Raw genomic sequence first — 25,342 nt, 5'->3', positions numbered from 1 at the left:
ATAGGCAAAATTCTACCACCCTTACTCCTGCTGAGTAGCACCTCAAGAGTTGTCCACTGCAAAGTTGCACCAATTTAACTGAAGACGTAATTTAAAGTGGATTTAGTGAAACCAGAGCAAAAGGCTGTGTGGACATTTGTAAACTGAATTAATATCAATCTAATTTATATCAATTCATGGTAAGTCAATTAGGAACAGGGTTAAACTTAACCCAAATACCAGACTAAAATAAGTGTGTCTACACAGGATTTTGTCCCATTTAACTTTCAATTTAAAAACTGATTTAAGTTAAGCCAGTTAACTTGTGTGCAGTCAAGGCCTGGGTGCATCGGCAGCCCTATTGGTTTCAGAGGGGCCATTCATAAAGTAAGGGACTACTCAGCACGAGTGGTCGTGGCAGAACTAGGTCCTAAATGAGGTGACATGATCCTTCAAGGTACTGAGCACTCTGCCACTGATCCAGCAACATACTGAAGCATGTGATTAACTTAAAGCACAAGAGCATTCCCATTGACTTCAGTGTGACTTCTCAAGCACTAAAAGTTAAGCACATGCCTAAGAGCTTTGCTGGATCAGGCCAACATGGTCAGCACCATTCAGAAATGAGCCCAATATCCTGGTGGCAGTTAAGGGAAATTTGATTCATAATCCTTACTGGTATATTTGTTTTGTTTTACAAATCCTGCACCAACTAAGACAAATTGGTTATCATCTGCTCAAAAGGGAGGATGAACCTGATACCGAGGAATGAGACAAAGTCTATAGGAAGGATCACTGTTGCAACGAGCATTCATTGTTTACTGGAAAAATTGGGGACTTCCGTGTTAATCTAGCATTAAGTGGTATTTTAACTTATCCAAAAATATAAAACTTCTATCTTTATTACAGCCTTAGGTTGAAATATTTGAAGGACATTAGTTTTTAGGTCCATCTTGCATCTCTTACATGTGCTTGCTTTGGACAACTTTTTGTCCTGTTAAATATTAAGTGCTTTTTCAGAGCTGGGGGACTTCACCTACACAATTAAAAAAAGAGACAGCATAGCTCCATTGGTCTAAATCTAAATGGCTCCATCCTATTGCAGTGACATTGTAAAATTAAAGAAATATCTTACAACTTCTTAGTTTTGTGAACAAGTAATATTCTAAATACTATTTAAAGATGGAAACCAATGCAGAGTTCAGGTAAACATCTGTGAAGGGAAAGATTTTGGAATCCCTTACATTCCCAAGGCCTGGTCTACACTTAAAATTTAGGTTGACATAGCTGAATCAGTCAGCAGTGCCCAATGTAACTATGCTGACTTAACACCCAGTGTAGACACATTCTACCATCAACCTACCTACTGCTGCTCGGGTAGTGGTGTTCTTACACTGATGGAAAACCCCTTCCATCAATATAGGCTATGTTTACACTAGAGGATTATGCTGGCATCGCTACAGCAATCTATTATAAATGATTAGTAAATCTAGGCTACATTAAATGTAAAGGCCTTTGCCATAAGAAAATATAAAAGAAGATTGTATCCTTCTGTTGCTTCTTTATGTTGTATAAATAAATTCTGGTAGATTGTTGACACAGAAAAACGTAGAGGCAATATTCTGCTTCCTTTTTATTGTAGAAATCCACATCTTATCTACCCTGGGAGACTCTATAGCAGTTGGAGAGCTCGTGAAATTTTAACATCACAAAAAAGTGGAAGATGAACAATTGAGAAGAGCTATTTAGGTCACTCTGTTTAAAGTTCTTTGGGGTTTGGTTTTTTGTTGTTGTTTTTTTGGTTTTTGTTTGTTTATTTGTTTGCTTTTGGTAACACTTATTCAATGCCAATGCCTAAAGGGCACTTGGGAGAAAGATACAGTTGTTAAAGATTCAGTACACCTGCCTCTCCAATTAAGGTGTGAGCTCTTGTAACACACATCTCCAAGAAGTCCTCCACTAAATCACAAAAGATCAGATTTGACATTTCTGAGTAAAAAAAAGCAAGCAAAATTCATATTGAACATAGTAGCTTCATTTAGCTTAAAGTTAAACCAATTTAATGACACCCTAATTCTGAATGAGTGTCTGCACAGGGGTTTAATAGGATTTAACTACTCTACTTTAAATTCACACCTTTAGTTAATTTGGGTTAGCTTTCCTGAGTCCAAGCTTGAGTGGCTTCCCGAGCTCGGACTCAGGTGCAATACCACCTGTCCTGCAACGTCCACATTGCTATTTTTAGGATGCTAGCTCAAACTAAGCTAGTGCAAGTCTGTCTACCTGAGCTGGAAAGCACACCTCCCAGCCGCAGTACTCACATACCCTAAGAGGGAAACCCTCTAGCTTGAGTAACCAAGCTGTGTGTACAGGAGAGAACCTGCTGGGATTAGAGGAAAGAATTCAGCCTTACAATTGCAATATCCCCAGTGGTAGGTGGAATCTACCAGCCCCTACCTCCAAAAAACCTGTTTGCCAGATTGCAAGGACGCACAGAAGAGAGAGAAACCACTGCTGTGTGGCACAAATGGAGGGAGCATCCTTCCAACATAGGCTCTAAGAATCCTGCATGATCACCAAAACCATACTAGTTCTGCCGAATCCAGTGCCGGCTGCGCCTGCGTGGGTGGTGGAAGGGACGGGTCCCCAAAATGAAAAACATAAACAGTGCTTCATGTAATGAGTCTGCATTCCTCTGAAACTTTGGAAGTTAAAGCTAACACTTGTTAACTACAAAATTCTCATCCTGCCCCACTAGGTGTCACTATAGCACTTCAAATAATTACCGGAGAGGCAAAAAGAGCTCTAATGTTGGAACTAAACAAGTAGAAATAAAAAATAAAATCCATGTCAACATAAACATACATCAGTAGGAGCATAATATTATCAAAGTATTGAACAGCCACTGGTAAGCTTAACAGATGAGCATCAGAAATAGAACAGCCAAGCAACGAAAGCAGTCCCAAGAATAATTAATTGGCAAGTTAAGATTTGAGCAGTGTATTAAAGCCTGGATCATCGATTCATTTTTTTTTTTTTTTTTTTTAAGTTTACAAAAAATGGTTAACCTTTGCAGGTGGAATTAACTTAAATTCCCAAGCAAAATATAAACTTAGTTTCATTATTTTATACTAATACATTCACACAGACATATACACTCAGACCATTAAGAGAGGCAGATAGTATAATGGCTGCAAGAAACTTCATGGAAATCCAGGTTTGTCCAGAACAGTAATCCAAGAGAATAAATAGCATATGCCATCTAATACAAAATCTCATCCCACCAGTGCTTCATTCATATTGAATCAGTAGGAAGAAGGATCTTTTTCTATACACATTTGTGCCAAGATCTTTCAGGACTATTTTACATCTCATGAGGCACAACCAGACCCTTTCAGCCTTTGCAAAATGATTTAGCAATCTAGTGTTAATTCCTGATGAAGATGCTGTTAGCGTATGCCATCACAATAAGGATGATATAGGTTTTCTTTAATGATCAAAGACTCAGGTAAATATAATCTCCTATCCTGCTAACACTGAGATTTTAATGAAGACTGAGATCAACAAAATTACACCACTCTGTTGATGCAAGCTGTACCACTCTGTTGATGCAATACTGGATGGTATTCATTCTGAACTTTGATCTTTGCCACCTAAATCCCAGCATGTGATGCACCTATAGGTCCCTTACTGAAAAGTCAGTCAACCATCTTATTATTTGAGACTTTTTTTGTGCATATCAGATCAAAATCTGTGAATCATTTTACTTTCCTGAAAATTTACTGCATTCTCATGATTATGAAACTGAAGAAACAATTCGAGATATTTGGTTTTCCCTGCTAAGAAAATGAAAGGAATGTTTCCCTCCTTTTTCTCCACACACTCATGTTACTATTATGTCTACATTAGAGAATCAACTATGGGCAAAAACACTAGTTACAATATGTCACTCTTCGCACATGTATACATGATGTGTCTGAGATTGTTAAAGCTGTCTAAGGAATTTGGATTTCCAATTAAAATAAATTAAAATTAATGGGAATTGGACATCTAGCCCCTTCACCCCCAGACAGCTCTATATTCACATACATACACACTGGAACAATATATTCCCACCAGGCATGATAATGCTGTGATGGAAAGCTACTGAGATCTTTTGATGACTCTTTAAACTAAGGGCTTGCCTACACTTCAAACACTACAGCATCACAGCTGCAGCCACCTACGTCAACGGGAGGGATTCTCCCAATGGCGTAAGTAATCCACCTCCCTGGGGGGTGGTAGCTAAACTGACCGAAGAATTGTTCGGTCACCATAGTGCGGTCTACACTGGGGGTGAGGTTGGCTTAACTACCTCACTCAGGCGTGTACATTTTTTCACAGCCCTGAGCGATGTAGTTGGGTCAACCTAACTGTTTAGCGTAGACCAGGCCTTAGTGACTCAAAAGTGTTTTTGCTGTCATGTGGACACAAAGATAGCATTATAATGCATAGGTGGGGATGTATCGAGTCATATGATCTGTGGTAAGGGTAAAAGATACATGGACAGGGTTGGACATTAACTGTTAATTGTCACTAGTGGCTAGGATACCAGCTCACCAAATATAGCGGCTGGGGGAAATTCACTTGCCCCTCAAGACAATTCTAGAAGGGGTGGATAGAAGCACAAAGGCAGCACCAGAAAGGCAGTTGATCTATACCTGGGATGGAGGGAAGGCTGCAGGGACAATAATTGCTGTAACTCAAGAGGAGGCCAGGCGAGGGAAGCAAATCCATGACTCAAAAGCCAAGGGAAGAAAGGTACTAATTTCAAGCCCTGTATAAAGTACTTGTGCTTACAGTGGAGTACTGAGCAGCTCAGGAAGTGTCAGTCTTATCTGCACAGATCATGAGCCTGATTCTGTGCTGACTTGCACCTTGTGTAATCATTCTCAAAGTGAATGTAAACTGCTACCAAACGAGACTGATAGCCCTTCAGACAGCCACATTGCACAGGTGAGAACTACTAAATAAGGTGTGAGGCAGTTGGCAAGCGTTTTCTGTGGCTCATAAGCTGCATGTGGCTCTTTTACAGTTAAAAGGCAGCTCCGGGAGCCACCCATACACCCAGGGCCGGTTCCAGCATTTCTGCCGCCCCAAGCAAAAAAAAAAAAAAAAAAAGAGCAATGATTGCGATCGGCGGTGGCAGCAATTGGAAAAAAAAGCCGCGATTGACGGCGGCAGTTCAGCAGCAGGTCCTTTGCTCCTAGAGGGAGTGAGGGACCTGCAGCCCCCGAATTGCCGCAGGTGCCGCCCCCTCTCCCTTGGCCGCCCCAAGCACCTGCTTGTTAAGCTGGTGCCTGGAGCCGGCCCTGCTTACACCCCCCATTCTCCGCCTACAAGACTGAAGCTTGGGGCTTTTGACCTGCGGTGGGGTGGTGGGACTAAAGGACTGGGAGGGAGGGGTTTAAGGGATTTAGCCCCACGGATGGGCATTGGGGCAGAAGCCCACACCCGGGCAGGCCTCTCCCATGGGGCAGATTGTGCACGTCTTGCGGGAATCCAACTTCTGAAGATTATTGTATGCAGCTTGGAGGGTCAGTAAGTTTGGCCACTCCTGCAATATAACAATATATCTGTGCAATAGCAATTCTGCAGTTATCACAAATCATATTTTTGTGCCCACCAAGTACCAGTGTAATAGTACTTTGAGTCCAACTTCTCAAGCTTTCAGTACAAAGGATTAACCATAACGCTACCAATGTTAATCTGCCGGCATCTTCGAAAAAAGTATTACTTGTAACACAGCTAGGCTTGCGTCTTACCTCTCCATTATAACCTGGGGGCTTGTCTATACTTGGAAGTTAATTTAGATTAAGGAAGAGTGTGAATGTAAAGCACTATAGCTATTCCTGAATAACTCAACGTGTAGACACTCTCATTCCAGAATAAGACCTCGTCTAGACTACAAATGCTTTGCTGCTGTAGCTATACCAGTTGAGCCTCCTAATGTAGACACAGCTTACACCAAGAAAAGGAGTTGTACTGCCAGCATGGCTAAACCACTTGTACAAGTGATATTTAGTTATGTCGACAGAAGCCCTCCTCTGTCGGCATAGCTCAGGGGTGGGCAAACTACGGCCCGGGGGCTGCATCTGGTCCTTAAGACATTTTAATCCGGCCCTCGATCTCCCGCCGGGGAGCAGGGTCAGGGGCTTGCCCCACTCTGCATGTGCCGTGGCTCCTGGAAGCAGCGGCATGTCCCCCCTCCGGCTGCTACGCACAGGGGCAGCCAGGGGGCTCCGCAGGCTGCCCCCACCCCAAGTGCCACGCCCGTAGCTCCCATTGGCCATGGGCCGGTGCCTACGGACAGGGCGGCCCTGATCCCCCCCTCCCACCCTCTGAACCCCTCTGTCCCAGCCCAGAGCACTCTCCTGTACCCCCAACCCCTCATCCCCAGCCCCATCCCAGAGCCTGCATCCCCAGCTGGCGCCCGCACCCCCACCCCCCTGCCTGAGCCTGGAGCCCCCTCCTGCGCCCTGAAATCCTCATTTCTGGCCCCACCGCTGAGCCCGCACCCCCAGCTGCAGCCCTCACCCCTCCCTCACCCCAACCCCCAATTTCGTGGCATTCATGGTGCGCCATACAATTTCCATACCCAGATGTGGCCCTTCAGCCAAAAAGTTTGCCCGCCCCAGGCATAGCCGGATCTCTGCTGGAGGTTTTGTCAGCATAGCTATCGGTTAGGTGACACCCCTGACCAACATAGCAACATAGGACAACAAAACTTTGTTGTGTAGATCTAGCCTAACAATTCCTTGTTCTGGTTTAGTATAATCTGCTTTGTGGATGGGATTCAGGACTTATTCAGGAACAGGAATAACTTTATGTGTAGACAAGCCCTAACCCCATTGCTCTAGGACCAACAATTTGAGTGCAATCCAATATTTTACTCAAAAGTGTTGGTAAACAGGTTTTGAAAATAAAATAAAGGCAGTCAATAGGACTCAAGGGACACAGGAAATTAAACCACTTCTCAAAAATATTCTCATTCAGAGCAGAAAATTATTATACAAGCCTTGCAGGGCAACAGATCAAGTTTTAATAGTGTCACCTTTCCTAAGATGGCATGTACAAGTTACTGTCGGTAACAAAATGAGGTAGCGGCACATTCTGAAATAGCAAGTCTACTTGTTAAGCAAAAATGACTCACTCTTTTTTAATATTAGTTTTTTACTTCTTTGAAGTAACTAGTCACGAAGACAGGAAGGGGAGGCTGTGTGTGACACAAGGGGCCTCATTCTTTTTGAAACTTTGGTTTGTTCATTTGGGCTCTAGGATTTTTAACTTCTGATCCATTGGCCCTATCCATATCAGTCTGCTATCTAAATGAAAACTGCAGCAAGTAGTTGGAATACTTTAGACAACAACACAAATATTTACTCATTAAGATTATACATATTGTACATTAAAAATGAATTAGGAAAACAAGTCCTAGAAATATCTATCCCTCTTATAGTGAATGGTTCTAGTGCTTAAGAGCTGACATACAGAGACAAATCCTGTTCTTCATAGGAATAGAAAAATGTAGGATAACTGTATCAATGTATTTTACACTGATGCAAGCTCGTGTAGATACGCTGTGCTGATATAAAGTGGGGCTTATGCTGGTGTGACTTAAATAGGTAAATTATCCAAGTAAGCCACACTGGTGTAGGCCCCTCTTTGCACTGGTGCAGCATATCTACATTAGAGGTTTGCACTGATGTCATAAACTCAATGCAGTTACACCTATATGAATTTCTCCAATGTAGCCAAGACTTAACTCTCACAAGTTATTGGGACTACTAGATGAGTAAAGCTCATCTACATTACAAATATAACGAGTCAGCAGACCAAGCTGCAATATAGTTAAAAGTCCAGGGCAGTGCTTTAGCCCTGCTACAGGGACATGTTTAGAAGCTGGGACAATCACATAAGCAAATGCAGAGAAGCCAAGTAGCGAGCAAAATTTAGACCTTTGTCAATACTTCATCAAAATAGACATCCTGCTGGGAAATAGACTGAGGCACAGTAAGTGGATCTACTCATTTATGAATGCAGCAGCAGCATTTATTCATATACAAGTGAGAAGAACCAAATATCCCCCTGCATGAGACACATCGTGCCTCAGTACGGTTGTGGCTCCTAGAATTTTAAGGCCTTCTCACTTTTCATCTGTTTCATTCTAGAATCTAGTTTTCATGTTAAGAATCAAGGCTTTTTGTACTGGAATGAAAAATAATATCCTTACATTTTTACATGGTTTGTTTTCTTTAAAATGTTTTAATTAGCAATCATTTAACCATAGATGTATTAGAAGTTTCTTTACAGCAGCTTTGACACCATGATTTACCATCCATTCCAATGGTAAGCTGCATTTCCTGTGTGATAAACTACACCAAACTGTCAAGGTGGCATATCCATGACTAAGTGATTAATTAGACTTTTGTTTAGTTGTTTAACTATATTTGACATTTTAATTTTGTAGCCCAATATAATGATTACAATACCTTTTATGGCCATGATTCAGCAAAGCATGTAAGCACGTGCTTAACTTTAAACTAGGGCTGTCAAGCGATTTAATAAATTAATCACGACTAATCGTGCGATTTTAAAAAATTAATGGCGATTAATCACGCTGTTAAATCATTTATTTAAATATTTTTGGATGTTTTCTACATTTTCAAATATATTGATTTCAATTACAACACAGAATACAAAGTGTAAAGTGCTCACCTAATATTTATTTTTGTTTACAAATATTTGCACTGTAAAAAACAAAAGAAATAGTATTTTTCAATTCACCTAATACAAGTGCTGTAGTGCAATCTCTTTATCATGAAAGTTGAACTTACAAATGTTGAATTATGTACAAAAAATAACTGCATTCAAAAATAAAATAATGTAAAACTTTAGAGGCTACAAGTCCACTCAGTCCTACTTCTTGTTCAGCCAATCACTCAGGACAAACAAGTTTGGTTACAATTTGCAGGAGATAATACTGCCTACTTCTTCTTTACAATGTCACCTAAAAGCGAAAAAAGGCGTTCGCGTGGCATTGTTGTAGCCGGCGTCGCAAGATATTTACATGCCAGATGCACTAAAGATTCATATGTCCCTTCATGCTTCCACCACCATTCCGGAGGACATGTATCCATGCTGATGACGGGTTCTACTTGGTAACGATCCAAAGCAGTGCAGACCGATGAATGTTCATTTTCATCATCTGAGCCAGATGCCACCAGCAGAAGGTTGATTTTCTTTTTTGGTGGTTCGGGTTCTGTAATTTCCGCATCGGAGTGTTGCTCTTTTAAAACTTCTGAAAGCATGCTCCACACCTCGTCCCTCTCAGATTTTGTAAGGCACTTGAGATTCTTAAACCTTGGGGTGAGTGCTGTAGCTATTTTTAGAAATCTCACATTTGTATCTTCTTTGCGTTTTATCAAATCTGCTGTGAAAGTGTTGTTAAAGCAAACATGTGCTGGGTCATCATCCAAGACTGCTATAACATGAAATGCAGGTAAAACAGAACAGGAGACATACAATTCTCCCCCAAGGAGTTCAGTCACAAATTTAATTAATACATTATTTTTTCAATGAGCATCATCAGCATGGAAGCATGTCCTCTGGAATGGTGGCCAAGGCATGAAGGGGCACATGAATGTTTAGCATATCTGGCATGTAAATACCTCACAACACTGGCTACAAAAGTGCCATACGAATGCCTGTTCTCACTTTCTGGTGACGTTGTAAATAAGAAGCAGGAAGTAGTATCACCCATAAATGTAAACAAACTTGTTTCTCTTAGCAATTAGCTGAACAAGAAGTAGGACTGAGTGTACTTGTAGCCTCTAAAGTTTTACATTGTTTTGTTTTTGAGTGCAGTTATGTAACAAAAAAAATCTACATTTGTAAGTTACACTTTCATGATAAAGAGATTGCACTACAGTACTTGTATGAGGTACACTGAAAAATATTGTTTCTTTTGTTTATCATTTTTACAGTGCAGATATTTGTAAGCAAAATAATAATATAAAGTGAGCATTGTGCACTTTGTATTCTGTGCTGTAATAGAAATCAATATATTTGAAAATGCAGAAAAACATCCGAAATATTTAATAGATTTCAACTGGTATTCTATTGTTTAACAGTGCAATTAATCGCGATTCATTTTTTTAATCGCAATTAATTTTTTTGAGTTAATCACACGAGTTAACTGTGATTAATTGACAACCCTACTTTAAACACAAACAGTCCCATTTGAAGTACTGGGACAACACGTGATTGAGATAAGCATTTAACCAAGGCATATATTATGCTGCAGTTTTCCTTTAAACGGTTATCAAAATCCCACTGGTTTTATCATTACTTGAGACTACCAGAAATTCAAACTGGAATGATTATCAATCTTAATTTTATTCCACCAACATCAAAACACGCAAAAGCACTCCGTAACTATTAGTAATCACACAAGCCACAGACTTAAAAAGAACAAAAAGGAAGTTGCTTGCTCAAATTAAAACAGCAAGAGCCCCCTCACCACAGTTTTAGTCGTTATAGAAAAGAAGCATCCATTGCACAAGCAAAGCAAAAAAAAAAAAAACCCATAAGAATCTTTGACAGGTAACATCAAAGAGCAGAAAATAGAGGTTGAAGAGCTGTTGAATCAATAAACGCAGATGTACTTAAATATAAAATTAGCAGGAAGGCCTGGAATCAATCATGCAAAAAGAAGAAGAGGTGTGCAAGACGATGTTCCAATGAGGTTCTTACCAGGGCTTCATTATCTTCTGCAATTTCTGATAGCGTCTGTAAAATTTAAAAACTTCCATGTGAGGAGATACATTTTAATACAAAAAAAGGACAAGTTTAACAACATTCAGGGATTGACACATAGTATAAAGGGCAATAAATTACTGGCACTTATTCAGAAAGGAAATAGTTCATATTTGGTGAAGGAAAGGGCTTTAGTTAATTCAGAATACCTTTTAATTATCTGGCCTGAATACTTGTTTTAAGAAAGAAAGAGAAAGAGAAAGAAAAAAGGAAAAAGTTTCCAATGAAAAAATTAATTGAGCATACATAGATCCTTTAGATCCTATTTATCTTTTCATTAGGAGTGCCTGGACAGCCTACATTACTGTGCATAGTCTTACAGATTTCTTTGATACAAAAAGAGTTCATTATAATAATACACTTAAGACATCTTCTGTATTAAGGTTGCTATAACATGAAGTCAGTTCTCAGAAAGCTCGTTTCTTTTACCCCCTGTCTACATTACAAACAAAACTCAATCATAGAAGACATGGCTAAAAATTTTGGTGTAGATGGGAGGTAACTGGGTTGAAATCCTGAACAGCCCAGGACAAAATCCTGGCCCTGCTGAAGTAATTAGCAAAACTCCCATTGACTTCAGTGGGGCCAGGATTTCATCCTAGGTTTTTAAACATGGCTACAAGGACATGGTGAGGTCATGTCTACACAACAGCTTTAAGCCACGTGGGAATTAGTTTCCCTGAGTTATAGCTGTAGTATGCAGGCAGAGACTAAAGGTGGGTCTGTGCTTCAAATGTAGGTTCAAATTCCACACACCTAAATTTATAGGTATCCAGATCCAGGGTGCTGGATTAACCCATTTGAGGAAAGGAGGCCCCAGCTGCGAAAAATGTACAAATGTACATACAGATTCCAAAAGTCTGGCATCAGGAGGATTCACTTTTTGCCAAGCTCTAATTCTAACCTTCATGATAACATCACCCCTGTAACAACTTCCATAACACTTGGTGCCTATTTGTGGAGGGTGGTTTATGTACCACAGCCAAGAGGGTTTTGTTTAGACATTTCCTATTTTTTCAGAGACATGCAATACTGTGCAGCATTAGTGAACCAGAAATTATGGCATCATATTACTATATTTAGGAAACTGCAAGCTCAATATTAAGTGGAGGGAAGAGAGAAAAGATAATAAGGAACATTTCAAAGTCACGGTCCACTAATCATGATTTGCAAATCATCATCCCAGTAATAACCAGTTCCAGAAGTGCTGATTATGCCACTAAGCAAGCTAAGGTAAAGAAGCTATGAATGGTGAGATTGGCATCCAAAAAAATAATAATCCTCACTGAATCCAAAGAGCAAATTCACCTTCTTCACCCCAGCTATATTCCCAAATCTTGTATGCCAATTCTTATAGAGAACTCTTAATATTTGCAAATCTCACTACCCTATCTTTTTTATCCTTTCTTTGGGGGTAACTTTGATTTGACATAACAATGTTCTCCAGCATTTGTATATGGCTATACCATATCACAAGGTCTGAATTAGTCCAAGGTACTTGGTCACCCAGTTCTGTTGTCCTTACAGTGCATTCACAACTTATTCTACAGTCATCCTCTAAGAAGGCAATTTTCTATGATGAAATGGACTAGTTATTCCCATGGGGCCAAACTTACACTCTGTAACCTATTGATTAAAAGAAAAAATACAGTTAAGTCAAATTTATGTCATAAGGGGTGTTAGTTGGGTCAGGACTGGGACCATGGTTATCTGCTACTTTGCCTCTTCTTCTGATGAATGCTAACATCCTAACTGCTTTCAACCAAACACTATCCAATTCCATGCAGTAATATTTGGAACTTCAGTAAGGGGAACTTTGATGATATACGCAGCAATAATGCAGGATTACCTCTCCTTCTTCTACATCCTAATTTGGAAGCGTATGTTTCCTCTACATAAACGATATGCTGTACGTTCTACACATACTGCATCAGTGTGTTGATTGTCATATACCATTTTTATATTATATCATCTCACAAGTCCAACATATAAAACATGATATTTACATAACATTCATGTACGACTTTTCTTCTATGCGGTTTCTCCATTTCAGTCACTCAGGTAAGTGGTTTTGGGGGAAGAGTGAAAATTGAGTGCCTTCTTGAGATAGCTCACGCTCTGTCCCAAGCAGGGCACTGCAGGAGAAATGCTTTGAGACACTTATATTAAAGAGTTACATCCTAGAGCAGTGGTTCCCACACAGTTGGTCCTGACCCACTGGTTGGCCATGGGAAGGGTTTAGGTAGCTCATGTGTCCCAGTGGCACGCCCGTCCACCTGCACTCTTCCTTCCCTGGGCAGTCACATAGAGAGTGGGATCCAGCCAGCAGCAGTGCAAAGGAAGTGCCTCCAGATCCCACTCTCACATCCCTTGGGCAGCAGCAACCCAGAGGAAGCAGCAGGAGCCAGCAAATGGACAGTCAGCAAGGAGTACGGCCTGGCTGCAGGGAGAGAGTGGCTGGCTGGGGCTGCAGGAGTGGGCAGGGCTGGGGAAGCAAGAGCCGGGGGGCTGGGGATGAGGAAGCGAGAGGTGGGAAAGGGAGAGGGGGAATCAGGGGCAACAGTCAGTCCTCAAAAAAAGACAAAATGCAGTTGGTGTGTCACCTGAGTAAAAAGTTTGTGAATTACTGTTCTAGAGGAAGCATGGTCTTGTGGCTAAGGCACTGCATTTGGACTCTGATACCAACTTTACAGACTTCCTCTGTGACTTGGGGCAAGGGACATAAAGTTCCCTGAGCATCACTTCTCCATTTATAAGATCTCTCTAGATACTCATACGGCTCTCAACAGTATCTGAGCACCTTCCAATTGTTTAAAAACAACAAGTGTCTCTCTTGATTTTCTTCCTTCTGGTCCTTCCTGAAATATGGGGGTTTGTTTGTGTGTTTGGGGGGGACAGGTGTTAAGCAATGTGTTTTGCATTTAGTTCTGAAAGTGGTGAGGAGTCGTTCTCATCTGTTGAGGGAGTGAGTGCCATCACTGAGATGCTGTTTCTGTTAAAGTTCTCTCCCCAACGTGATTCCACCTACTGCTCGCCAGTTTCATTGTTCAAGTGGAATGTATCTCTGGTGGCAACTTGTGGTTATGGAGAGTGGGGTGGCCTAATGTGGAGGAGTCAGAAAAAAGATTCTGGATTATTGTATCAAAGGTGTCATCCATGTGGATGTCGGAAGTCTACCATAATAATTAGTTTTGTGAACTTCATCACCATGTCAGACAGCATCTCTATCAATTCCTCTGGGAAGGCTTTCGTGTTTTAGTGTTTGTAGAGAAGCCTGAATTTGGAATTCCTAACAATCTGTGGGTACACCTAGCTACCATTACCAGGGGAAATGGAGTTCCTGCGGTGATGGAAAACCCTTCTGTCGGTGTAGGAAGAATCTACACTATGACACTATTATGACATAGCTATGGCATCATAGTGTAGGATTCCTGTTTGAGAGAAATCTTCCTGCTTTTCAGCCTGGATGGGAAGAGAATGGCTACTGCACTCAGAAGTTTGTCCTCCCTAGATATGGCCCTGTGGTGGACAGAGGATCCTGGAGAGATGAGGTAAGCCAACACTGTCAGTCACCCAGGTTTCTGTAATGACTCACTTGATCTGGTCTGCATCACTGATAAAGTCACATATGGCAAAGATCTTATTGATCAGGAAGGCGATGCGGTCCTGATATTTGTCTTTTCTGGGAATGTGCTGTTTGCTGCTTGCACTGGAATGGATGGGAATAATACTGTCTTCATACCTCACAGGAGGGTTGTGAGGGTAAATTAATTAATGTTTGTGAAGGACTCATAATAACTGATGAGCAGATAAATCTATCTATCTATCTATCTATCTATCTATCATACCAGTTTCTATAAAGGAAAAAACTCAAAGTGAATGCCAACATAATGTAAAAGAGCGAATAATGAAAGGTTACTGGTTTAGACATTCTGCTACCACAATATGTTCAGTGTTTGGCCTCGAAGGAACTTTGTGATAAATTTCTGGCTGAATCCCAAAAAAACAGCAGTTCCATTTGGAATTCCCCAACCCACACAAATTTAATTCTTGCTGAAAGTGCATTGTAATATATGCCAAGAGTAGCTTCCAGCTGAGACAAACTTAGCACAGCTCCTACTGGGTCAACTGCCTTTTGGCTCACGTGGTAAGATTGCTGCCTATGAATCAAAAACAGAGTCCTAGCCTGAGGGCTTTTCTACACTTGAAACACTGCAGCTGTGGCGCTGTACCGCTTCAGTGTAGACCTACCTACACCAACGGGAGAGGTTCTCCTATTGGCTCTGTCTACACAGGGGGCTAGGTCAGTTTAACTATGTTGGGGGGGGGGTGGATTTTTCACAGCTGGGTTGACCTAACTCTTTAGTGTAGATCAGGCCTCAGCGGAGGTAATCTACAAGACACACAAATGCTTCATCTACGCTAAGGAGTTTTTGTGAAAATTTCACACCATGGGTAATGCCAGTGCAGCTCTATGGGGGTTAGCAATATCAAGAGGGCTAAAACAGACACGTCTCCTGTGGCTGACAGGGCTTGTACACACTACCACTTATGTCAGTACAATTTATGTCACTCAGGGGTGTGAATAAGCCACCCCCTCTGAGCGATGTAAGTTACACCAACCTAAGCACCAGTGTGGAACAATGCCACGTTGGCAGGAGAACTTCTCCAGCCAACATTGCTAGCACCTCTCGCAGAGGTGTTTTATTGTGCCAATGGGGGACCTCTCCCGTCGGCATAGAGCATCTTCACCAGACATGCTACAGCAGTGCAGCTGCTTCTAGTGTACACTAGCCTTCAGTGTTTTTAAACATCATATGTCTAAACATGCTCGCCTCAGAGTAGGTTTAAACAACACTGGGTTAATCACACCAGGCAGGGGTCATAGGACTAGGAGTTTCATCTACAGTATGGCTCCAACTTTGTGGAAAGCCAGTGTTAGGGCAAATGGACATTTTTCACAAATGTTCCCTCATGTAGGCAATAGAGCAAGTACAGCTACTGGACAGATGAAGGATCCGCTAAACCAAATTTAGTCTCTAGATGGATTTTCAGGCATCACATTAGGATATCTCCATTTTGGACATCAGACACCATTTAAAATCAAGGGGATAATTAACTGCATTTCAGAAATGTTTCTCGCTCTGGTAACGCTTACCATTTTTTTAAACATATGGTAAGATGTTTTTAGTGGCCACAACATCCCAGTTCCCGGAAAAAGCCTTCACCACATACAAAACAAATGATATTCAAGAAACCTATGCAACATGAAATACTGTTGCCTAGCAGCCCCAAAACCAATGAAAAATATTTAAGTAACTGGGGGGGGGCAGGTTTGTTTGTACCAATTCCTGTTTAATATCATACTCAGAATTTGATTACACTCTGATCAGGAGGTCAAACTAAGTAATAATTTGATGTTTGAAAAAAAAAATTACTACTATAACATCAGCACTTCCACTCTCATAAAAGCCAAACATCTTCAGACGCCAACCAGCCATGCCTGTGGAAAATTGCAAATCCTGTGATTTTAAACTGGTCTCATCATTTTCCTCAAATTTTAAGTTTCATGCTAAGAAACAGCCTATTTTTCTATTTTTCATTGTGAGGAGTGTTCAGAAATTTAAAGCCACTGCAGTGTTTCCCTTTTCACAAAGTATCTTCCTCCCCCCCCCAAGAGGCGTGAATATCAACACTTAGCTAGGGCCATTTAAATGCTAATGTTTTTAAGTATGGGCAAGGTAAGAAAAACAACACTGAAGTCTATCCTGGGATCTATGGCTACAACTACACTGCAGACAATCACACTGAAGTAAAGGCATTTAATAGAAAAGCATGATTTTCAGTGCTCTTCCGCCCCTTTTTTCAGGGTGTGCTCTTTGCTGACTCAGTCTTTAAAGTGGGCTTTTCCTGTTGCATACAATGCCTAGGTTGGAAAGACACCAGGAAATAAAAAGGAAAAATTCCAAGCATGAAGCAACCTGGGAAGAAAAAAACAATCCAGACAAAAACACTTTCCTAGTTTGTAGCAATTGTAGAATGAAAAGGGGCACCTGGCTCTTTTTATTTTTCTTTTCTTCCACTACTACATCCCTATCATTGGGGGGGCGGGGGGGGAGAAACGGGACGGGACGGGGGGGCGCCGCTGGATATTGTGGTTTCCTTTGTGAGCATAATGCACCAGCAGTGTAGAAACCACTTTTTTCCCCCAGTGTTGTCAAACAACACAATCAAATCATAATTCCATATGCAGTTTAGATGGGATTGAACCATGTGTTACCAAATCATGCTCTCACTTGGACTTTGCAGGGCTTTAAGCATTAAAACAAGATTTGGTCCCATCTATATTGCAAGATGTGTTTTAACTGTGTTTGGAGATTCCTATGTGGAAGTGTGTCATCTGACAGGTTTTATAAAGAATGTAAGACATTTCCTTGCTGCTTTGGCTCAGGTGTCTTTTGTGGCACATTGTGGATGATTCACCAAAGAGGGTAAGAACAGGAAAAATTCCATACTGATAATTTTTATAGTTTTCCACTGGCCTTGTACATAATACCATGTGAAAAGTGAGCTAAGAGGTATAATTTAGCACTGTCTTCCGAAACTAGGTCTTGAACAATATGATCTGTTTAATTTGTGCTTAATGGATGCATGATTGTCACATAGCTGCCAATGCTGTAGCTGCATAAAGAGTATGTCTGACTTGCTCGTTGGAAGATTTCTCTCTCTTTAAAAAAAAAGAATAACATGAATAACAATTTAGAAATCAATTCAGATTAATCTGGTCTGGCTGCATTTGTGATTTCCAACAGGAAAAAGGCATAATTCCTCTAATGCAGAAATTGAAGCAACTTTCCTCTTCTTCCCTCCCACAAACCAATTACGTCCCTATTCATGTAGCGGCCAGGTCTACATTACAAAGTCTTGCTGACATAGCTATGTCAGTCCAGGGTGTGATCTCTGACCAGCATAGCTGTGTTGGCAAGAGCCTCTAGTGCAGATGCAGTGATATCATAATAAAAGGTTTTGCTGATAGAGCTTATTTCACTCGGGGGGTGCTGGCTGGAATAAGCTACAGTAGCAAAAGCACCAATAAGCCACATCCACACTAGGAGCTCTTTGCCAGTATAATAAGCCAGTATAGTTACACTAGCAAAGCGCTGCTAGAGTAGACCTGGCCCTAGATGCAACAATAAATTAAACATAGTTGCTGTCATCCGTATCCTACCACCCAGCTATGTTGTGAGCATGTTCCCTGGCATAGACATTTTTATTATGTACAACTCAGAAACACTCCCTGTTCTCAATGGCAATGGAAAATGCTTTAGAACTATGCTGTTAACACAGTTGTTTCTAGCACAAAGGCAGGGTTGCCAACAGCAAGCATGCAAAAATCATGCATCTGGCCCCCCAAATCATGAGATTTATTTTAAAATCTCATGATTTTAAAGCCATAGTAAAAGCCTGGCTCTTTTTATTTGCTTTCTGACTTTTCAGCCTTTAGTATTCATGTTTTCAAAAGAGCTAAAAACTTTTTTTTTTTAAATATGAAAGCTGATTCCAGGAGCTGGGGCTTTAAGAAAAAACACTAAATATCATGAGATTTATTATAAAGCAGGAGAGCTGGCAACACCAATGCTATTTGCTAAAATACTGATTCTGGGCTAGATTATGGGATACAGTAGCCCAGGGAGAGGGAGGGGGAGGGAGGTTTTGTGGGTGGGAGGGAGACCACATCCCAGAAGGCGCAGCAAGGAGACTGTGCCTGGCTGAGGCACAATCTCTTTCAGACAATTTTGCTTCTGTTTCCTCAAGTATAGGGGTGCACATTTTGCACCAACTATTAGGGCAGCTCAGAGCCAGGCGGGGGCAGGAAATTGTTGCATGTCTTGCTTAGGGTGACCAGATGTCCCAATTTTATAGGGACAGTCCTGATTTTGGGGTCTTTTTCTTATATAAAAACAACAAGGAGTCTGGTGGCACCTTAAAGACTAACAGATTTATTTGGGCATAAGCTTTCGTGGGTAAAAACCTCACTTCTTCGGATGCAGAAAAAAATGTGAGGTTTTTACCCATGAAAGCTTATGCCCAAATAAATCTGTTAGTCTTTAAGGTGCCACCAGACTCCTTGTTGTTTTTGTAGATACAGACTAAAACGGCTACCCCCTGATACTTTTCCTTATATAGGCTCCTATTACCCCTCACCCCAATCCCGATTTTTCACATTTGCTGTCCGATCACCCTAGTCTTGCTTCCTCCCTTCCCTCTTTTCAGTGTCCTTTTGCCTAAGGGCGAACAGGAACAAGTAGTCTCTTGACCCTATATGTCAATTCCTGTGCATCAGGATCAGGACCTGCACATCCCTCTGTGGCCAAGCACAACCTGGGTTTCTTGTGCACGATAATATAGTAATAAAACCTACTAAGAAATGCTATGTACTAGATAGAAACAGCTCATTTTAAAAAAACCCAATAACTTTCCCTAGCATATGAAGAGTCTGAAGTCACTTCTTGTTTATGCATGTGTGCAGTCCTTTTTGTGTACATAGACCAAAGTCCTAGAGATGATTTGACACCAGGAAGCCTAGCGTTGGTAATCAGCATTTACTTGTTGTGGGGGGTATGAAGTACCCCTTTTTACAATCCATCTGCATCTTAAAAGCAAATACAAGAACGCTTTCCAATGTCTTGATTTTGTTTGGTAAAAATAAACAACGTGCAGCATACTCAGAAAGCCTAAAAGAGAAGCAAGCTGAGCATTCTTACTGGAGCATAAGCACTTTGCCAGCTGCATCAATCAACCTGAGTGAGATGGACACAAGCCGTTTCTAGACTTGCTACCACTCCACAGCTACTGTAAAAAATATTGGTATTAACCAGATACACTTGCAGCTTCATTAGGGCCCTGTCCACACTAAGATCAGACCGCTGCTAGCTACAATATTTTAATCTCAGCACACACAGCTCCTACGGCCCTTTTATTCCAAATGGTGTAGTGGTCAGAGAGGAGATCTTGACAGAATTCTGGTAATTATACAGTATGAAATTAAAAAAAAAAAATAGAGGAAGATACAAAACTCTCCTGAATGTTTACTATCCAGTCTCGATTCATCAGAGAGTATGTAGCAAAATGGTCATTTTAATTTTCTTGAACCAATGCACTGTATACATGCAGTGTAAGTAACATGTTGGGATGTAAGTGGGAGACACTGATAACTCCTGTCAATGATTTTTATTTTAATTACACCAGATTAGCAAGACATGTACGGCTACCTGGAAAATCCAGGGGTATCCTAGTCAGTAAAACATGGACTCAGAACTATCACTGAAGTAATGGAATGAAGGACAAATAAGCCAGTGTAAATGGTGCAGGACTCCTCATTGGCAAAAGTGGCATGAACTCCAGACCTTCACTGTGCCTGTCTGCTGAAGGTTAACAAGGGTTTTTTCTTCACCACAGATGGCCTTGTCTACACTGGCAATTCACAGTGCTGCAACTTTCTCGCTCAGGGGTGTGAAAAAACACCCCCATGAGAGCAGCAAGTTTCAGCGTTGTAAGGCGACTGTGTAGACAGTGCACCAGCGGTGGGAGCCACGCTTTAACGTTGCCAGTGTAGACTAGCCCAAAGTTAGCTCGAGGTATAACTTGAGCATTGCCTCTAACTTGAGTCTCATCCACACACAAAACACTTTAACTCTAGTATGGTGGTGCTTTAAACTAGAGCTGGCTGATCCATCAGGGGATATACTCTAAAGCTCAAGTTAGCACAACTCATCAGCTGCTAGCACAACTACGCTATAGCGTGGATGCAAGTGACCTTTACTTCAGCAACCCCAGTCCTCTAATGCCTTCCCATAATTCCCCCAGACAAGGTCTCCCACAATTCACTGGGAACGTATTCCTAGAAGTCTTAGTGCCACACGCGAGTGAGTGCTGCACTAGCATGGACATGGGACCTCAAGTGTGATTTTGCAGTGAGGCTGCTCTCACTCAAGCTAGGCTAACTCAAGAACACGTAACTCAAGTTAACTCTGCAGTGAAGACTGATCATCAGACTCACAATGAAGATCAAGATGGTCAAGATTAAAGAAGAACAGGAGAGCGCAAGAGAGACCAGGAGAATGAGTGCAATGTGTGTGTTAGGTTCAGAATTTGCCCTTTCCGTGTTCACCAAAACTCTAAATTAAGGTTTTCTATTCTTGTGGCTATTAGGCATGATCTTACCAAGGATTTACTGTATAAAATGACACAGTATAAAACTTGATCAAGATGCACTGTGCAGTGCAGATGTCCTTGCTCCACAATTACTCTCACCTAACCAAACTTTAAAAACAAAATCAGACGGCAATCACTCCAGTCACCACTGCAAATTGCACATGCTCCGATGAGCTAAACAAGGAGGAAGAATACAGTGAGCAGTTATAGGTCAACAACATGTGAATCCATTGGAAACTCTTTGGTCCTGATTCTCTGCTCTGGCACACCAGTTTTAGGGTTTGCCTACACTGGGTATTTTTGCACCAGTGTACCTGCATTGATAGAAACAACAAGGAGTCTGGTGGCACCTTAAAGACTAACAGATTTATTTGGGCATAAGCTTTCGTGAGTAAAAACCTCACTTCTTCGGATGCATAGAGTGAAAGTTACAGATGCAGGCATTATATACAGACACATGGAGAGCAGGGAGTTACTTCACAAGTGGAGAACCAGTGTTGACAGGGCCAATTCAATCAGGGTGGATGTAGTCCACTCCCAATAATAGATGAGGAGGTGTCAATTTCAGGAGAGGAAAAGCTGCTTCTGTAGTGAGCCAGCCACTCCCAGTCCCTATTCAAGCCCAGATTAATGGTGTTGAATTTGCAAATGAATTTTAGTTCTGCTGTTTCTCTTTGAAGTCTGTTTCTGAAGTTTTTTTGTTCAATGATAGTGACTTTTAAATCTGTAATAGAATGACCAGGGAGATTGAAGTGTTCACTTACTGGCTTATGTATGTTACCATTCCTGATGTCCGATTTGTGTCCATTTATTCTTTTGCGGAGGGACTGTCCCGTTTGGCCAATGTACATGGCAGAGGGGCATTGCTGGCACATGATGGCATATATGACATTAGAGGATGTGCAGGTGAATGAGCCCCTGATGGTGTGGCTGATGTGGTTGGGTCCTCTGATGCTGTTGCCAGAGTAGATATGGGGACAGAGTAGGCAACGAGGTTTGCTACAGGGATAGGTTCCTGAGTTGGTGTTTCTGTGGTGTGGTGTGTAGTGGAATTGACACCTCCTCATCTATTATTGGGAGTGGACTACATCCACCCTGATTGAATTGGCCCTGTCAACACTGGTTCTCCACTTGTGAAGTAACTCCCTGCTCTCCATGTGTCTGTATATAATGCCTGCATCTGTAACTTTCACTCTATGCATCCGAAGAAGTGAGGTTTTTACTCACGAAAGCTTATGCCCAAATAAATCTGTTAGTCTTTAAGGTGCCACCAGACTCCTTGTTGTTTTTGTAGATACAGACTAACACGGCTACCCCCTGATACTTGACACCATGCAAGGCACTAAATTTAGCCGTATGGAGTGGAAATCCATCAACCTCAACAAAAAACTTGCACAGATACAGACAGACATCATCTTCCTCTCCAAATGCAAACAGATGGACATCATACCAAAAGGACTGAAGGTAAAAAATCCATTGCAATCAACATACTACACTGAGTATGGTGAGAGACTGTGCCACACACTCTCAAAGAAACTGAGGAACCACCTGATCAGCATCCTGTACAGCAGACAGGAGAAGATCAAGAATGAGCTCTCAGAACTGGAGACTCTCATACAATACCAGCCTTCTACACAAACTTCCACGTGGCTGGACTTTACAAAAATGAGACAAGCCATTTACAATGCACACTTCACTTCTCTACAGAGGAAAAAGGACTGTAAGCTATCTAAACTAATACCTGCCACTGGGGGCTATAACAATGGTACCCTCAACTCATCTAACAACATTGTCAATCTTTCCAACCACACACTTAGCCCAGCAGAAGAGTCTGTCCTATCTCGGGGACTCTCTTTCTGTCCCACCATCCCCACGAACATGATACAGTTCTGCGGTGATCTGGAAGCCTACTTTCGTCGTCTCCGACTCAAGGAATATTTTCAACGCACCACTGAACAGTGCACTGACCCACAGGAACCCTCCTACCAACACTACAAGAAGAAGAACTCTGCGTGGACTCCTCCTGACGGTCGAAATAACAGACTGGACCTCTACATAGAGTGTTTCCGCAGACGTGCACAGGCTGAAATTGTGGACAAACAACATCACTTGTCCCATAACCTCAGCCGTACAGAACGCAATGCCATCCACAGCCTCAGAAACAACTCTGACATTATCATCAAAGGGGCTGACAAAGGAGGTGCTGTAGTCATAATGAACAGGTCAGATTATGAACAGGAGGCTGCCAGGCAACTCTCCAAGACCACATTCTACAGGCCACTATCCTCTGATCCCACTGAGGAATACCAAAAGAAACTACACCATCTGCTCAAGAAACTCCCAGCTACAGTACGGGAACAAATCTACATGGACACACCCGCAGAACCCCGACCAGGGGTATTCTATCTGCTACCCAAGATCCATAAACCCGGAAACCCTGGACGCCCCATCATCTCAGGCATTGGCACTCTGACAGCAGGATTATCTGGCTATTTGGACTCTCTCCTCAGACCCTATGCTACCAGCACTCCCAGCTATCTTCGAGACACCACCGACTTCCTAAGGAAACTACAATGCATTGATGTTCTTCCTGAAAACACCATCCTGGCCACCATGGATGTAGAAGCGCTTTATACCAATATTCCACATGAGGATGGACTACAAGCTGTCAGGAACAGTATCCCTGATGAGGCCACAGCAAGCCTGGTGGCTGAGCTTTGTGACTTTGTCCTCACCCACAACCACTTCAGATTTGGGGACAACTTATACCTTCAAGTCAGTGGCACTGCTATGGGTACTTGCATGGCCCCACAGTATGCCAACATTTTTATGGCTGACTTAGAACAACGCTTCCTCAGCTCTCGTCCCCTAATGCCCCTCCTCTACTTGCGCTATATTGATGACATCTTCATCATATGGACCCACGGAAAGGAGGCCCTTGAAGAATTCCACCTGGACTTCAACAATTTCCACCCCACCATCAACTTCAGCCTGGACCAGTCCACACAAGAGATCCACTTCCTGGACACTACAGTACAAATAATTGATGGTCACATAAACACCACCCTATACCGGAAACCTACTGATCGCTATACGTACTTACATGCCTCCAGCTTCCATCCAAGACACATCACACGATCCATTGTCTACAGCCAAGCCCTAAGATACAACCGAATTTGCTCCAACCCCTCAGACAGAGACAAACACCTACAAGATCTTTATCATGCATTCGTAAAACTACAATACCCACCTGGGGAAGTGAGGAAACAGATTGACAGAGCAAGACGGGTACCCAGAAATCACTTACTGCAGGACAGGCCCAACAAGGACAATAACAGAACACCACTGGCCATCACATACAGCCCCCAGCTAAAACCTCTCCAGCGCATTATCCACGATCTACAACCTATCCTGGAAAATGATCCCTCACTCTCACAGACCTTGGGAGGCGGGCCGGTCCTCACTTACAGACAACCCCCCAACCTGAAGCAAATACTCACCAGCAACTACACACCACACCACAGAAACACCAACCCAGGAACCTATCCCTGTAGCAAACCTCGTTGCCTACTCTGTCCCCATATCTACTCTGGCAACAGCATCAGAGGACCCAACCACATCAGCCACACCATCAGGGGCTCATTCACCTGCACATCCTCGAATGTCATATATGCCATCATGTGCCAGCAATGCCCCTCTGCCATGTACATTGGCCAAACGGGACAGTCCCTCCGCAAAAGAATAAATGGACACAAATCGGACATCAGGAATGGTAACATACATAAGCCAGTAAGTGAACACTTCAATCTCCCTGGTCATTCTATTACAGATTTAAAAGTCACTATCATTGAACAAAAAAACTTCAGAAACAGACTTCAAAGAGAAACAGCAGAACTAAAATTCATTTGCAAATTCAACACCATTAATCTGGGCTTGAATAGGGACTGGGAGTGGCTGGCTCACTACAGAAGCAGCTTTTCCTCTCCTGAAATTGACACCTCCTCATCTATTATTGGGAGTGGACTACATCCACCCTGATTGAATTGGCCCTGTCAACACTGGTTCTCCACTTGTGAAGTAACTCCCTGCTCTCCATGTGTCTGTATATAATGCCTGCATCTGTAACTTTCACTCTATGCATCCGAAGAAGTGAGGTTTTTACTCACGAAAGCTTATGCCCAAATAAATCTGTTAGTCTTTAAGGTGCCACCAGACTCCTTGTTGTTTTTGTAGATACAGACTAACACGGCTACCCCCTGATACTTGACTGCATTGATAGAGCTACCCTGTT

At 42.0% G+C, this 25,342-nt stretch overlaps 1 protein-coding gene across 6 annotated transcripts in view; it reads right to left on the bottom strand.

Annotated features, from left to right (window-relative positions):
* Nucleotides 1-25,342, bottom strand: part of ELMO1 (engulfment and cell motility 1) — a 453,353-nt gene that overhangs the window by 286,051 nt on the left and 141,960 nt on the right. For all 6 annotated transcript variants that reach the window (XM_054019260.1, XM_054019259.1, XM_054019255.1 and 3 more), the window contains exon 7: nucleotides 10,774-10,809. In XM_054019260.1, coding sequence (XP_053875235.1) covers nucleotides 10,774-10,809 — 36 coding nt within the window. The remainder of the gene's footprint in view (nucleotides 1-10,773; nucleotides 10,810-25,342) is intronic.

This window comes from Malaclemys terrapin, chromosome 2, assembly GCF_027887155.1.
Source record: "Malaclemys terrapin pileata isolate rMalTer1 chromosome 2, rMalTer1.hap1, whole genome shotgun sequence".
Classification (NCBI taxonomy): domain Eukaryota; kingdom Metazoa; phylum Chordata; order Testudines; family Emydidae; genus Malaclemys; species Malaclemys terrapin.
The sequence above is the reverse complement of the archived record's forward strand: the minus strand, read 5'-3'. Positions and strand labels throughout refer to the sequence as shown.